Genomic DNA, 15,557 nt, shown 5'->3' on the forward strand with positions numbered 1-15,557 from the left:
ACTTTCGCTTTCAACTTTCTTCTTCTCAAGCCTCAGCCAGTCGCCATTTTAAAAACTTACTTTCTTCACTTTTAAAATCACTCATAGAATTGTTAGAAATACTTGCGATTTAGGGTCCCAAGTCCGGATTTCATCCTATTTATTCAGACAATCTGTTAGATTTTGTTGATTGGATTGGTCCCATCTCCTGGCTCTGCAAGAGGCAGAGTTCCCCCGACGCCCGGAGCAACGGCGAGCTGTATAGGGAGCCACATTCTGCTTCTTCCCCAAGAGGAAGTTCGCAGAGGGCTCTACCTGTCCTCGCTGGCTCTATCTCATGTCTCCTAAGGAGGTGGAGTTTTTCGAGCTGTCTCTCAGCTGTAGAGACGGCACTTTACAGGCGGCGAGGCTGGCGGTCCCGAAAGACCGTCTGGTGGCGGCGGAAACCAAACCGGAAGCCCTTTTGCCCAACCTCTCGATAAACAACTATTTTTAAAGATCTTTTGCCATATTTTTGTAACATAAAAGCTCAGAGGCTCCCTAGTAAATTCTGGGAGTTCCTTTCCCTGGTATGCAAGCCCAACAACCATACCTGATGGGTGGAAAAGTGTAAGACTTTTCTTTATAAAGAAGCAAGTTCTAAAATGGGACCCCCCCTTGCTCCACAGAGGACGCCCTTTTATACAGTTTTGGAAAGCACGAATTGCCATGAACCAGTCATGAAAACACACATACACCAATCATTAAGAGCAATATCATAAAAACTGTCCATCTTGTGTAATCATAGTTACGGCTAAAGTTCAAGTAAAGCTTCGGAGTTATTGGAGACGTTGACCTGATCAATACTATTCCTACACTGAAAGCATCCTTAAGCCACTTGGGTACCAGCATCTCATCCATCACCTTCACGGACAGGCATCCTTCAGCAGGAAGGCCGATGGTCTGATTTTCATCTATTGCAGGTCAAAAGCAGATCAACTAGTGCATAACCTCATCAATAGGTACATGGTATCTTGCCACTGTAATCTCTAGGTGTTAAACCAGCAATAAATATATTAATTTATTCAATGTATTGAAGTTGTCATTTTGTAAGCCGCCTTGAGTCCCTAGGGAGAAAGGCGGCATATAAATCGCAATAAATAAATAAAATAAATAAATAAATAAATAATACATGAATAAGAATGGTTTGTCCATCCCCCCTCCCCCAATCTCTTTCTCTCCCTCCCCTCCAGTTCTCCTCGCAGAGACATCCCTCATTTTCCCAGGGTGCCCAACACTTTCTTCCATTCTCACATTCTTCTCTTAGAGCTGGTGGGCCAGATGTTCCCTGAAGAACTGATCAAAGGGTCCCAGGCAGGAGGGGCTGAGCCCCAAAGAAACCCCACACAGCCCACAATCCTTCCATGGCTACCTTGGAAAGATTTAAGAGGGTGGATTCCTCACCCTCAACAAGCGTGATGATCTTGGCTGTCAGCCTATTTTCCAAGCTCGGAGTTTAGTCTCTTAAATAGATTTCAGCAATATTCAGGCTCACCTCAGGTTATTTTAGGATGGAGCATCACCTACAACTGAGGAGAAGGAAGCAGTTCTAGAGAAACCTGATCAGGGCAAGTTGTCTCTTCCTGATGCTGTTTTTTCCTGAATCTCCACCAGCAGCCTGATAGATAGTGAAAAGAGAAGACAGCCAGATTACTTTGGGGGCAGCAGCTCCTGTCTGGGCTATCTGGGCTGGAGGGGATTTATACTAAAGACCTCAAAGGGCCCAGACGGGACAACTACCTGGATTTTAACTCAACATCTTGAGAAAAATATATTTGTCCTTCCTCTGTTTATTTCAAGGGCAAAATTGTTGGCTGTCAAGAGTTGCTACTTGGGGGGAAAATGAAATGGAAGATTCCTGGAAGTTCTTGAGAAATGACCAAGTTGAAACTATCCATGTTCTAATAACAGCTCCTATTAAGACACCACAATCCTGTTTTTCCACCCTTTTTCAAAGATGTCCTGCAGATGTCCTCTTCCCACTTGTACTAAATAGCACTTACTTGCACTAAAAGCATCATGAATCACTTTTAAGCAACAACATGGAAGGACTATTTGACCAAATGGGCAATAAACATGGATTAGCTTAGTGCTGGGAAATAGGGAGGAGGGAATGACAGTTGGGGAAGACCAGGGATGCTTTGAACCAGATTGTGACAGCCTTCAAGGACACTGAGAAGACAGAGATGCTTGAGAGGGGAGGATGGAATTGGAGGGAAACAGTCTGTATGCTTTTGCATGGGAAATTCAATTCTAGCCGGCTACCAACATATGCTACCAACATCTTTTAGTAAAAGAACTCATCCCTTCATCCAAATGGAGTTTGTTTGTTTTTTTAATTTGATTTATATGCCGCCCTTCTCCGGAGACTCAGGGCGGTTTACAATGCGCTAAGCAATAGCCTTCATCCTTTTGTATATTTTTACAAAGTCAGCCTATTGCCCCCACAAACTGGGTCCTCAATTTACCTACCTTGGAAAGGATGGAAGGCTGAGTCAACCTTGAGCCTGGCGAGATTCGAACCTGCAGTAATTGCAGGCAGCTGGTCTTAATAACAGGGTGCTTTAGACCACTGTACTACCAGGCTCTTTTTTGAGGGTCTTTCTTTCCTAAGGGATCGGATTGGGGCAGGTTTGGTTTTTTTAATACTCCAAAGCCCAATTCCAACCTAACCAGCTCTAAGAAAAAGCAACGATGGCTGATTGTGGAAAGCTAAGCAGGTCTGATTGGCTTGGCACTTGCACCCGAGACTGGCGAGCAAACGAATCTCAAGCAGGTCAAAAGGCCCATCCTAGAAGAAGGAAATGAAGGAAGGAGGAAGCACTTCTGCACTGTTGCTGAGAATATTATACCGATGTGAATGGATAAGAAGCAATGGATGGAAACTAAACAAGGAGAGAAGCAACCTAGAACCAAGGAGAAACTTCCTAACAGTGAGGACAATTAACCAGTTGAATGGCTTCCCTTCAGAAGTTGTGGGTGATCCATCACTGGAGGCTTTTAAGAACAGACTGGGAGGTCACTTGGCTGGAATGGGATAGGGTCTCCTGCTTGAGGTTGGAGTAAAAGACCTCCAAGGTCCTTTCTAAGTCTACTATTTTGTTCTGGGTTGCCCTGCACTTGGTAAAGCTCAAGTGAGGAAACCCTTCCCACCTCCCTCCTCCCACCTCCCTCTCTCGACTCTTGCTCTGAGTAGGAGCAGAAGAAGCAACAGCTTCCTCCTTCCTTTCTGACTCTTGCCATCAACAACTCAGTCAATGCAGAAAGACCCAGGGGTGGAGGTCAGTGGCTGTTTCGCTTACCTATCAGGAAGAGAATCGCAGCTCCTGAGATTAAACCTGTAACAATTCCCACAGGAATCCGCCACCCTGTAGCTAAAGAAGGAGAAAGATGGTTCTGATTAGACAGATGCTGAGTTCCCTGAAGTGGAGATGCTGAGCAATGGAAACCTTTCCCAACCCGTGTTGGCCTCCAGAAAGTGCCCCCACCTGAAGGAAGCTCCTCCCCCCCCCAAGCTAAAGAGAGAAGAGCAAATGGCCTTGAAGAGCAGAAGGAGCCACCATCCATCATCTCATATATCATCATATTTTCATATTATTCCTATTAAGTTACCATTTCCAACCCTTCTCACAGAAATCACTTCTCTCCCATTGCTAAATAGATGGCTATACCGTATTTGCTGCTCTCCACCTGAAAACATGAGATGATGCAGCAACAAACTCCCCCCACATTGTCAAATATCGATGTAACTTCCACACAAAGTTTTTTTCTACACATAACAACCCTGTTATCCTCTCACCTGTTTTGTCCTTGAAATCAAACACCAAGGTCAAGCCCTCATGCTCCAGGTGACACTGAAAATGGTTTTTCTTCTTGGGGTCGATCTCAATGCTGAGCCAAACATAATTGGTCCCGTCTGAGTTGGGGACCACATTCCTTGGGAGGGTCTCATATAGGCAGACTTCTCCGTCCCTCATCCAGGTGGCCTGGATCTCCTTGGGGTAGAAGCCAAAGGCCTGGCAGATGAGGATCTCCAGGCTGTCATCCACCACCTTGGAATTCACCTTCCCCACTGGGGGCTCTGCAGAAGAAGCAACACCAGAGTTCCTGGGTTCTCTTAGAGTTTCTTTTAAGATGATTTAATGACAGGAAAGTCCTCATTTGGCCATCCTCTCCCTCTCCTCCTCTCTGAACCTCTGGGAGCCTCCAAGATGGGGCATTGCAGCTCTTTAGATGTATTTTTGAAAGGGTTAAATAGAATATGGGGTAAAGTTCTCCAATCGACCGTCATAATTGTAATGCTTGAAGTCTGATTTAATTTACTCCCCCCACCCCAATTGAATTTGGTCAAGTGGTTCCAGATAGAAATCAGGAACAGACTGACCCAAAAAGGACATTCGCTTTCTTCTGGTTTGCAAGATATTCCCAGGGAAACAGAGTGAGTCATTCACCGTTAATGTCTTTCTCAGTTAGTTACTTTATCTTTAAAGTACTTATTCTAGGGGACACTGAAGATTATTTTCAGTGGTGAAATCCACATTTTTTTATCACCGATTCTGTGGGCGTGGCTTGGTGGGCATGGTGTGGCTTAGTGGGCATGGCTTAGTGGGCGTGCAGGGAAAGGATACTGCAAAATCTCCATTCCCACCCCACTCTGGGGCCAGCCAAAGGTGGCATTTGCTGGTTCTCCAAACTACTCAAAATTTCCGCTACTGGTTCTCCAGAACCTGCTGGATTTCACTCCTGATTATTTTCCTTCTGTAATGCGATGTGGGATACCAACTGATTCTTTTCTGCAAATGCTGGCTTAGCTACGTAGGACACAAATAATATGGGGAGGAGGGAGCCTACAGAAACATGCTCAATGGAGCCCCCATTTTGCCACTCACCGATCCTCTGTGGAGCCTTCTTCTGGTAGGACAGGTATCTCTGCAGCCACTCAATGCAGGTCTCCTCCAGGTAGACTTTCATTTTCTCTGACCATCCTGGATCCTCCTCCCACTTCTCCTTCACCTTGTGGGCCTGGGGCTGAGCTGCCACCCATCTGAGGGTCTCCTTGTCGAAGCTGATGAAGTCCGTCCCATCGTAGCCGTAATGCAAAAATCCTCCTTTGCGCCCATCTTCCCTGAGCTCACAGCCCAAAACCACCTGCCAGGTGTGAAGCCCTGAAAGAGACCCAGTGTCAGGTTCCAAGAAGATAATACAGGAAACAAACAAAACAAACCTGGTTTGATGCTGTTACCTTTTATTCCTGGCACTCACTGACCACTTAAAACGAAATTATTGTTAGGGCTAACTTCCTAGGATTCCCATCACCTTTTACACAATACACCAGTGCACCAGGGGTGGGTTCTACTTACCTTACCAGAAGCGTTTTGATGACGTCGGGGTTGGTGGGCGGAGCCTCCCGCTGGTTTTTTTACAGGTTCTATAGAACCGGTGCGAACTGGGGGCAACCCACCACTGCAGTTCACCCAGCCCTCATTATCCAATCCCCAACACCTACCCTGCCCATGTGACCCAGATGTATGGTTAATGTGTTTTACTCTAATTGTAATTCTTAAAGTCAGTTCCTTAAAGGGGAAGTTCTACTCTAGTAACTGTAATTATTAAAGCCAGTCTCTTAAGGGGGAAGTGTTTATGTAGGTTTCCTTGGAACATGCTGCTCAATCTTGGCTCTGAGCATAACAGCCTGTGAGATGTAAATGCCTTATTCCCTATTGTGTAAATAATGTATATATGGGACATCGGGGGTTAACTTATTCTTTGGTTCCTAATGTATTCATAATTCACCACTCCCATCTTTGACTCCACCCCTTGTGTATATAAGGAGCCACCTTCACCATTTTCCTTGCTTCTATCTGTGAATATTCAGTGAATATAGAATGCCTGTTATAATTAAAGAGAAATATATTTAAGCCTCTAACTCTTATTATCATTATTGAGTCTGATCCTGAAAATATTGCAACAAGCTGGTAGCAGAGGATGGTTAATTGACTCAATAAATACTTAAAAATGTCTAAGAAAGATAGGCCCAACACCAGGGCCTACAGCAAAGAAATAGAAACTGAACAAGAAATAATCAACGAATCCACAAACGCGATTTCGAGAGAATCCGAAGAATACACCACTGAAGAAGAAGAACTAATAAATGAAAATAATGACCAGGAGGAAGTCGAAATAGAAAATAACGAACTCAGGTCAGAGATATTAAAACTATTAAAAAGCCAGAAGAATGATGAAAGCCTCATCGCGAATCTCCAAGAAATGCTGAAAAACAGCGGAGCAGCGAGAGAGAGAAACATCGCTAAAGAGAAACCCAAAGACCAAAAAACTGTGAGTGATATGACTACAGAGAAAGTCGTTATGAAAAAGAAAAGATGTGATCCCGCGCGAAATTTTGAATGGCAGCCATCTTGGTTTCAACAAACCTCCAAAGTGAGCGAAGCAGAGCCAATCAAAATGCTCAGTTCAAAATTTCTGGCGCGAAAAACGTTATCAGACAACGAAAGTGAAAAGGAAGATTCAAACTCTTCAGAAGAACCAGAATCAGAAAGCGAAGACGACTTGACGAAATCCCAAGTAAAGTCAGCAATGAAGACGCTTCTTGCTGCATTTGGGCCAAAATTAAAAATTTCCAAAGCGACAACGAAGAAGCTAGAAAACAAGCCGATACCTCAAGACCTGCACGCTCCCATCCTGACTTCGAGAGCGACGACGCCCGAGCCCAGAGAGCCATGTCGATTCCGCCCTACACCGCAGACCGGATCAATTACCAACGCACACAAAAGAAAGAGAAGAGCAGTCGCCGCCATCAAGACTCCTAAAACCGAGCCAGAAACCGACTCGTCTGAAGAGGAGCGGAGCGAGCGAGCTGCAATGGAGAGAACCTTCCACGACGACGCCAAAGAAGAAATGAGCAACGCGCATGTGCGAAACTACGTAGACGGTCCGGAAAGACTTGAACTGGCCAGAGAACCGCGCAGACTCGTTGCGAGCATCCCCATGCCGTTTTGCAATTTCCTGCACTTGCGAGACCACGGACTTCCTCAGGTTGTAAGTAATGGACAAAATAATGTGGGAAACTTACCCAGTGACTTCCCAAAACTTAGAATTGATGGCATTAATTTGCAAGAATGGTATCAACAGCTCCAGGTTGTCTTTATGAAAGAAAATTTACTATTCTTTATCACTAGTCCTCCAAGAAGACCTTGGACTTTAAAAATAGATTGTTTACATCATAGAGCATTTTTCTTAATAATATCTAGCGTGTCTCCTGCAATGTATCATAGCATCAAACCAAACCTAACTGTGTCAGAAATAATTCAATGCATGTTTAATCTGTTTCACAGCGATAGTGTAGCTACCACTACAAGAATGTCTAAGGATTTCTTTTCTTCCAGAGTAAAACCAGGGGTTTCCATAAGTGAGCATTTGATATCTCTAAACAAAATAAGAGCTGAGCTGCATTTGAGGGGGGAAGTGATTTCAGATCAAACAATGAAAAGTGTTATTATCAATTCACTTGATTCATCATGGGATAGTTTTATGTCACACTTAGACACCATCAATCTATGATATTTATCCATAGAAAGTCTATCTAACAAATTGATAGCAGAAGACAATTCAAAAAAAAATCGTTCCAGCAATCACACAAAACACAAATCTTTTAGGAAGGTAGCTTTCCAAGAAAAATACAATGAAGCTTTTAAATGCCATAATTGTGGGTCCAGGGAACACAATAGAAGAGACTGTCCCAAAATCTCAAAGGAGAGACATAGGTCAGAGTATAGGAGCAAATACAATTATAGACAGTCTTCCACAGATAGACATAAATATAGAAGCCCACCAAATTACAGAGAAAGTAGAGGGGGTAGAGAAAATTCAAAAGAGAGAAAATCTGGTTCACTGAATGGACTAAATAAACAAGAGAGCACTAAAACACAACAAAATGAGAACAATAATTGGCTTATTGATTCTGGGGCAACCAACCACACCACTAATAATAAAAATATATTGTCTTCATTTACAGAAGATAAATTTGTAATAAAGGTAGCTAATCAAGAAAAGGTTCAAGTATTAGGCAGAGGAAATGTGACCTTGCCTGGCCTAGGAAAAATAGAGGGGGTATTGTTAATTCCAGAAATACCTCATAACATACTAAGTGCCATAAAACTAAGCAGAGATTCTGACATCAATATAGTTTTCTCAAAGGGGAAAGCAACTTTAGAGAAGGACAAAACAAATGTAGGCACTGTGATGATTAAAGGAGGCCTACCCTATCTAATAACAAAAGAAAGATGGTTACATAACATTGATTCAAATATGGAAGATTGTAGTGAGGCAGATGATGAAAATGTTAGTAACAGTGACAATGATGAATGTAAAATATCTCATGATCACGCAAATACACACAATGAGAAGAAACCAAGAATAGGTAAGCCAATTCATGATGAGTGTGCTCACATCTTGCATAGGAAGTTAGGACATGCAAGTTTTCCTGTAGTACAAAAAATGACTGAACACGCAGAAGGTGTCAAAATAAAAAATTGTGAAAATTATTTGGAATGCTCAGTATGTAAATCCACTAAACTAAAAACTAGTCCCAGACCAAAAAAATCCAACAGATCAACTAACAAAATTTTTGACTTAGTACATATGGACTTAGTTGGTCCATTAACTCCATCAATCACTTATAGAAAACGTTACTTCCTAACAATAGTAGACGATTACAGTCGCTATGGTTTTGTTTACACATTGAAACACAAGGATGAAACCTTTCAGAAATTTAAGGAATTCTACAAACGCATAGAAACACAACATAATATCAGAATAAAACAAATTATGACAGATAGGGGATGTGAATTCATGTCTAAAGAATTCTCCCAATGGTTAAAGGATAGAGGAATGCTACATTTCACATCTAGTCCATTTTCTGCTTTCCAAAACGGGATTGTAGAGAGAAAGAATTCCACACTACAAACCATGATTAGGTGCACATTAGAGGATGCTGGTTTAGGCAAACAATTTTGGTCAGAAGCCTTACATTATTCAAATTACACTCAAAACAGAACCTGGTCCAGTATTGTGAATAAAACACCATATGAGGTGATGTATAATAGGAAACCTAAATTAGCACACATGCACATATTTGGAGTTACTGCAGACGTACACATACCTAAGCAGTTGAGGAGAAAGGGAGAAAACGTATCCAGAAGATTAAGATTTATGGGATATGAAACTGGCACCAAAGGGTACAGATTCATTGATAATAATAACAAATTTATAGTTTCCAGAACAGCTGTGTTCCATGAACAGGCCAATTGGTCTAAATTACATCTTAATGAAATATTTCCAAATAAATGCAAAGATACAAAATCTTGCGAGGAAGGGACAATAGAAAATCAAAATATCAACAAAAATAAAAACAAAACCAAAACTTGGACAAATAGTCAGCACAAAATAAAGACAGACACATTAACCAAAAAAGAAGCAAGATATTTGCATGATTACCATAGCAAACCTGAAAGAGCTATTAGAAACAATAGAAATCAAATACCAAATAAATACAGAGATTACATAATGCATATGGATGGTGAACAAATGACACCTAATACATATGAGGAAGTATTAAAACTCCCTCGTGAAGAAAAGGAAAAGTGGGAACTAGCTATGAAAAAAGAGATGGAAAGTTTGCAAGGATTAAATGTGTTTACACCTGCGATAGCACCTAAAGATAAAACAATTATAGGTACCAGGTGGATTTATAAAATTAAGAATCTAGAAGGAGGCAATACTCTATACAAAGCTAGATTGGTTGCACAAGGTTATGCACAAAAATATCCGGAGGACTATACTGACACGTACTCCCCCACAGTAAGAACGGAGAGTGTTAAAACAGCTCTAGTAGTGGCATCTGCACTCAACCTTGATGTATTTCAATATGACATACAGACTGCGTATTTACACGCAAAGCTAGATAAGGAAATATATGTAAGAGCACCACACAGTCAATACACTAATAAGAATGAAATTTGGCTATTGAACAAGAGTCTATACGGATTAAAGCAATCTGGCAAAAGATGGTACGATTGCTTGGTAAAAGTGCTTAAGACCATGGATTTCAACGCTACCACTGCTGATAACTGTTTCTTTGTAAAAAAGAGTGATGATCACATTGAATTTGTATTAATTTATGTAGATGATATTTTATATATAGGAAAACACAAGGAGAGAAGAGAAACCTTTGTAAACAAGCTAAACGAACATTTCTCGTTGAAATCTCTAGGTAAAGTAAACAAATACCTTGGTGTACAAATTAACAAAACTAGAAGGGGATTCAAACTTACTCAGAAAGATAAAATCATTGAACTTCTGAACAAATGCAATTTAAACAATGCCAAACCCTGTGACACTCCTATGCAAACTGATTTCCTTAGAAACACTGATGAATCTTCCCCTGAATTCAAGGATAATACATTTTATAGATCAGTCATAGGTTCACTTCTTTATATATCTAATTGGACCAGACCAGATATTGCATTACCACTCAACTTATTGTCAAGATATGTTAGCAAACCTACATTGTATCATTGGGAAGCAGTCAAAAGAATTCTAAGATATCTGAAAAGTACATTAGACTTTTGCTTAGTATTAGAACCTAGTAATAATAAAGAACCAAAACTTACATGTTACGCCGATGCGGATTGGGCTGGAGATATATCATGCAGAAAAAGCACTTCTGGTTATATTTTTCTATTAAATGACTGTCCAGTTTACTGGTACACTGGTAAACAAGAACTGGTAGCCACTTCGACCACAGAAGCGGAATATGTTTGTTTGTCCAAAGCTGCAAATAACCTTGTATGGTTTAATGACTTGATTTCAGATGTTTGGAAAAAACCTGCTTTGCCTTTTGTTATGCATGAAGATAATAAAGCAGCCATTGAAATATCCAGATCCGATGCCATTGGACAAAGGTCCAGGCATATAGATATAAAATTTAAGCATGTGAGACAATTGTCTCAAGATGGATTTATCAAAGCAGTGCATTGTGATACCTCTGAACAATTAGCTGACATATTGACGAAGCCTTTACCTTCAAAACAGCACAAATATTTAACATCAAAATTATATGTCTTATATTGTCCTGAATCTGAATGTAATTGGTGTTGTATAGCGAACCGGCATTTAGAGGGGGATTTGTGAGATGTAAATGCCTTATTCCCTATTGTGTAAATAATGTATATATGGGACATCGGGGGTTAACTTATTCTTTGGTTCCTAATGTATTCATAATTCACCACTCCCATCTTTGACTCCACCCCTTGTGTATATAAGGAGCCACCTTCACCATTTTCCTTGCTTCTATCTGTGAATATTCAGTGAATATAGAATGCCTGTTATAATTAAAGAGAAATATATTTAAGCCTCTAACTCTTATTATCATTATTGAGTCTGATCCTGAAAATATTGCAACACAGCCGGCTCTGGGATCGAAGGAGAACGGCAGGGGAGTCTTGACAAAGTCATCACCTTCCTGACGTCATCACCGTCTGGCTGCCTCATAGCTGTTCGGCAGCCACCCGGCTTCCCGGCGACCATCCTGGATGATGGATCGACTCCTCGCCCTCCATCCCAAGTCCTCAGCAGCTGGCAAGGTAGCATGCAGGGCCTCTGTCCTCCGCAGCTGTAGTGACGGCCATTCTCCCCCGAATGGCAGCTCCAGGCCATTGGGCACGCTGGAGCTGACACTCAGAGGGGGTGGGTATGAATGAAAAGGACCCAAATTCCCCTAGAGAGCATTATAGCCACCCACCTCTCCCCTCACCCCCTCTTTTCCTCTTTATCATACAAGGAGAAATACCGTCTACTTGAATTAATCCTTTTTGGCCTGTGTCAGGGCATGAAGAATTTCTGGGAGAAGGAGACGATTGGGGTAGGGCATGGGGATGGGGTGTTTTTCCTTTTCAGGAAAGAAACTCCCACAATTACATCCCCTGCAACTACTGGAGGCCAAGAGTGACTCTGTCTCTGCTCACCTTCAGCCTGGTGGTCCAGTTTTGATAACTTCTCTAGGTCAGCCCTGAAGACTCTTTCAGGGGCCAGAAATCTCTCCTTCTCCACCTCCTCCATCCAGGGCACCAGAGGCTCCATCTTCCTGGTGAGGCTGTCATAGCGGGCGATGGGCTGGTCATCCAGGCAGCTCCTAATGGAGAACTGAGGAAGCCCCTGGTTGGGCTCTGAGAGTTGCAGGTAGAAGTAGGACAGGGAGTGTAAGAGGGAGCCTGGAGAGGGAGGAGGGAGATGGGGAGAATGAGGGGGTCTGCACTGCTGCTCCATCCCCGCCAACATTTTATTCTCACCCAGCACCCCCAACAAGCGGGCCGCCCTCTTTCTGCTCTGCTTAGGAAGGTTCCTGCCTTTAAAACCTTGGCTGACCTTAAAAACATCTGGGGAGACCCACATCTGGTTACAGTGCCCCCACAGCTCCACTGGGCCGTCGGGATTCTTGTGTGCCTGACGCTGATCACAATCCTCTTTGCCAAGCACAGGGAGTGTCATGGGACTGGAAGATTTGCCTGGAGCTTCATCTTGGAGTTAGAAATCTGGCTGCTCTCCAGAGAGTCAAACCAGCCCCTCCCCCCACCCTCCCCCCCTTCCCAGGTGACTCTATTTTCTGAGCAGTTTGGGGGCTTCTTGCCAGGTAGCGTGGCCCTTTGCCAGCCCAGCGGTGGAACAGAGATTTGTGGAAATAGGTTGAGCTCTGAAGGTTCCTCTGTGATGTAAAAACTAAAAAAAAAAAAATTAAACTTCAAACTCTCCTACAAGCAGCCCCTCCTTTTCTTTGCTCTCCTGTCGGGCCCCCAACTCTCCTGTGCCAACCTCTTTTCCTGGCCTTTGCCTGCCACACGCGTGTAAATTAACCAGCACCAGGAGAAGGCATGACTCCTTGCATTCTCAGCGTTGGCTATGTTTCCACTGCCAACATCCCCTTTTCTCTCCGCTATTTTCTGAGAAATACAGATGGGAACTGTTTACAAAAGAAATATCAAAAGTTCCTAAACGAGGGTCAGCGAAACGTCAGGCGGGAAGGCAGATTTATCCTTCTGGGAAAGTTGCTTCGAGGGGGAGAGACCCAGCCCAGGACAGGCTCCCCCTCCCCTTCTGCTTCCTCCCCTCCGGGTCGCAGGTCCTCCGAAGAACTCACCGCAGCGGCCCCCCCGCAAGGAGGCCCCCAGCACTGCTCCCAGGAGCCAGAGGGAAGCCCGGTGCAGCCACATCACCCATGCGTGGCTTTTCCATCTGCAAGCGAAGACACCTGCCTGCATCCTCTCAGCCAAGAGAAGCCCCGCCCCTTCTCAGCCACTCGCCCCCGCATTCCAGAAAGCCAAATCTCTGGGACTGAACTTTCCCGTAGGGTTGCCAGGTGTCCACTATTTGAGTGGACAGTCCACTTTTTTTAACATTATGTTCACTATTTTTTTTCACAAAATAGTGGACATTTTTTTTATTCAAAAGCTTTATGATGAAACAGTACGTAGGTTTTGTGAGTCAGAATTCCATGAAGTTTTGCGCCATGTTCCAACACGTTGGTTAAGTTTGTTTAAAGCGGTCGAAAGACTTCTTTTAAACTGGATACCTCTAAAATCGTATTTTATTTCTCTTGAATCTGATGAGTGCCATAAGGTTATCTGGAACCTTATTTCGGATCAAGAAAATGAACTCGCAAAGGACAATGAACCAACAATTTCAGAATTGTATTTATATTTCATGCACTTCTTCATGCCAATAACGCAAGACACCCTACTGAAGCTGGAAAGCAAGAAAATTCTTGCATGTGATCCTCACATTATCATGTGTAAGCTGCGTGATTCTTTGCCAAAAAAATACGATGAGCAGTTTTTTTGAATGAAAGTTTTATTTGCCTTAGATAAAAAACATTTGCCTGAGAATGCCGTGCAAAAGTTCAAGAAAGAAGCCATCAACGTGTATCAAAGAGCCATTGCGTACCTAGAAAAGTGGTATAATTTCACCAATTCAGTATATGAGATGCTAAATTGTTTCAATCTAATTGATCGCAATAATCCTCCAACTTTAGAAGAAATGACGAACATCTGGTTATTATCACCATGGCGAGAAGAACTTCCACCCAACACTCTCTTCGATGAAATTTCTGCCTTAGAAGAAGTTTATGTTCATCTGCAGGGCGATTCATCCCTTGATAAGGGGACGTACTTTTTCAAGAAAGAGCCAGCTCCGAGTTTACTGAAACTGTTCCAGTATTGTGCATCAATTCCGGTATCAAATGCAAATGTTGAACGAATTTTCAGCGTCATGGGAAATTTGTGGACTGACGAACGTAACCGACTGCTTGTACCATCAGTTCGAAGTGAACTTTGTATATTTTTTAATATTTCTCAATGTTGTACTGAAATTAAAGAATTATTCCTTAAACACAAAGAATTGATCAAAGCTGCGCAGTCAAATAAAAAATACACACGACAGCAAAGTAAAATGTAATTTAATATTTTACTTATTATTATATTTGATGTTTTGAATTTTAAGTAAAGTTTTGAAGTGATTGTTTTAATACGTGTTAAAATGTTTGTAAGAAAATATATAATTTAATTGTAAATTTTTTTAAAAAAATTTTTACTACTTAATCCCCACCCCCAACCCTGCCGCTTGTCCGCTATTTTTGGAAGCAGACCTGGCAACCCTAGACTGAAGTTCTCTATGCCGTCCGCAGGCTCTCTCGCCAGTTTTGGGTCCGTGAAGGACGAGAGGAAACTGCGCTGCTCTTTTACTCTCATCCGGCCCCCAAGAAGGGGGCGTGGGGTCCTAGCCAGGCACTCCCCTTTAGAGGATGACCAGCCAAGTTTAGTCCACAGCCACAGCAATACCCCCCTTGCTGCTTCGTCTTGCGAGGCCCCTCCCAGAGACTCCCGCCCGCTCATTCCTGCCACTACTATGGAACTTTTGGAAGACCGCGATCGTAGCTTCCTGGTGCGGTTTTATTTCTCCTTCTGAGTTAAGGTCTGCTTCAGCATCCTGGTGCGGGGCTTTGGGTGAAGGCTGGAGGGAAGTGCCACTGGTGGTGAAGAGCCGGAGGACCTCGTTCCAGTGGGACTGCATCATACCATGGAACTGGCTGACCATCTTACCCCGCTGAGCCTCCAGGCCTTGCATTCCTACAGGTCTTCCCTCTGCTTGGAAAGCCTATGCTCGTAGTCCTCAGTGAGGTGCTTCTACTGAGCCTCCTTCTCAGCCAGATCCAATTTGAACTGAGCTGTTTTGCCAACTCTTTCTCATGGTGGCTGCTTAGCTCCAACAACCGCTTCTTCTTGGGGGCCTAAGGAGCCCAGGCGGGGAGGCGAGCAGTGGCAATTAGAGGCTGGCAAGGCACCCCACAATGTGAGTGACATCAAGTTGACCATGCCCACCCAGCCGGTCATTAGGCAGATCATATTAGTGGTCCGTGGGATTTAAAATTATGAATTTAGTGGTCCCTGGGGTCCGAAAGGTTGGGGACCCCG

General features: G+C 43.1%; 1 protein-coding gene across 1 annotated transcript; it reads right to left on the bottom strand.

Moving 5' to 3' along the window:
- Positions 1-977: 977 nt before the first annotated feature.
- On the bottom strand, positions 978-13,301 carry LOC139309285 (major histocompatibility complex class I-related gene protein-like). The gene is made up of 7 exons (XM_070933340.1): positions 13,229-13,301; positions 12,060-12,305; positions 4,908-5,183; positions 3,818-4,099; positions 3,321-3,392; positions 1,514-1,636; positions 978-1,085 (listed from the first exon to the last, which is right to left on the bottom strand). Exons 1-6 carry the CDS (start codon positions 13,299-13,301, stop codon positions 1,542-1,544), a joined length of 1,044 nt encoding a protein of 347 aa, XP_070789441.1. The 3' UTR covers positions 978-1,085; positions 1,514-1,541.
- Between the last annotated feature and the right edge of the window lie 2,256 nt (positions 13,302-15,557).

This window comes from Pituophis catenifer, unplaced genomic scaffold (genome assembly GCF_029215685.1).
Source record: "Pituophis catenifer annectens isolate HBS135680 unplaced genomic scaffold, rPitCat1.0.hap2 SCAF_2, whole genome shotgun sequence".
NCBI classification, from domain to species: domain Eukaryota; kingdom Metazoa; phylum Chordata; class Lepidosauria; order Squamata; family Colubridae; genus Pituophis; species Pituophis catenifer.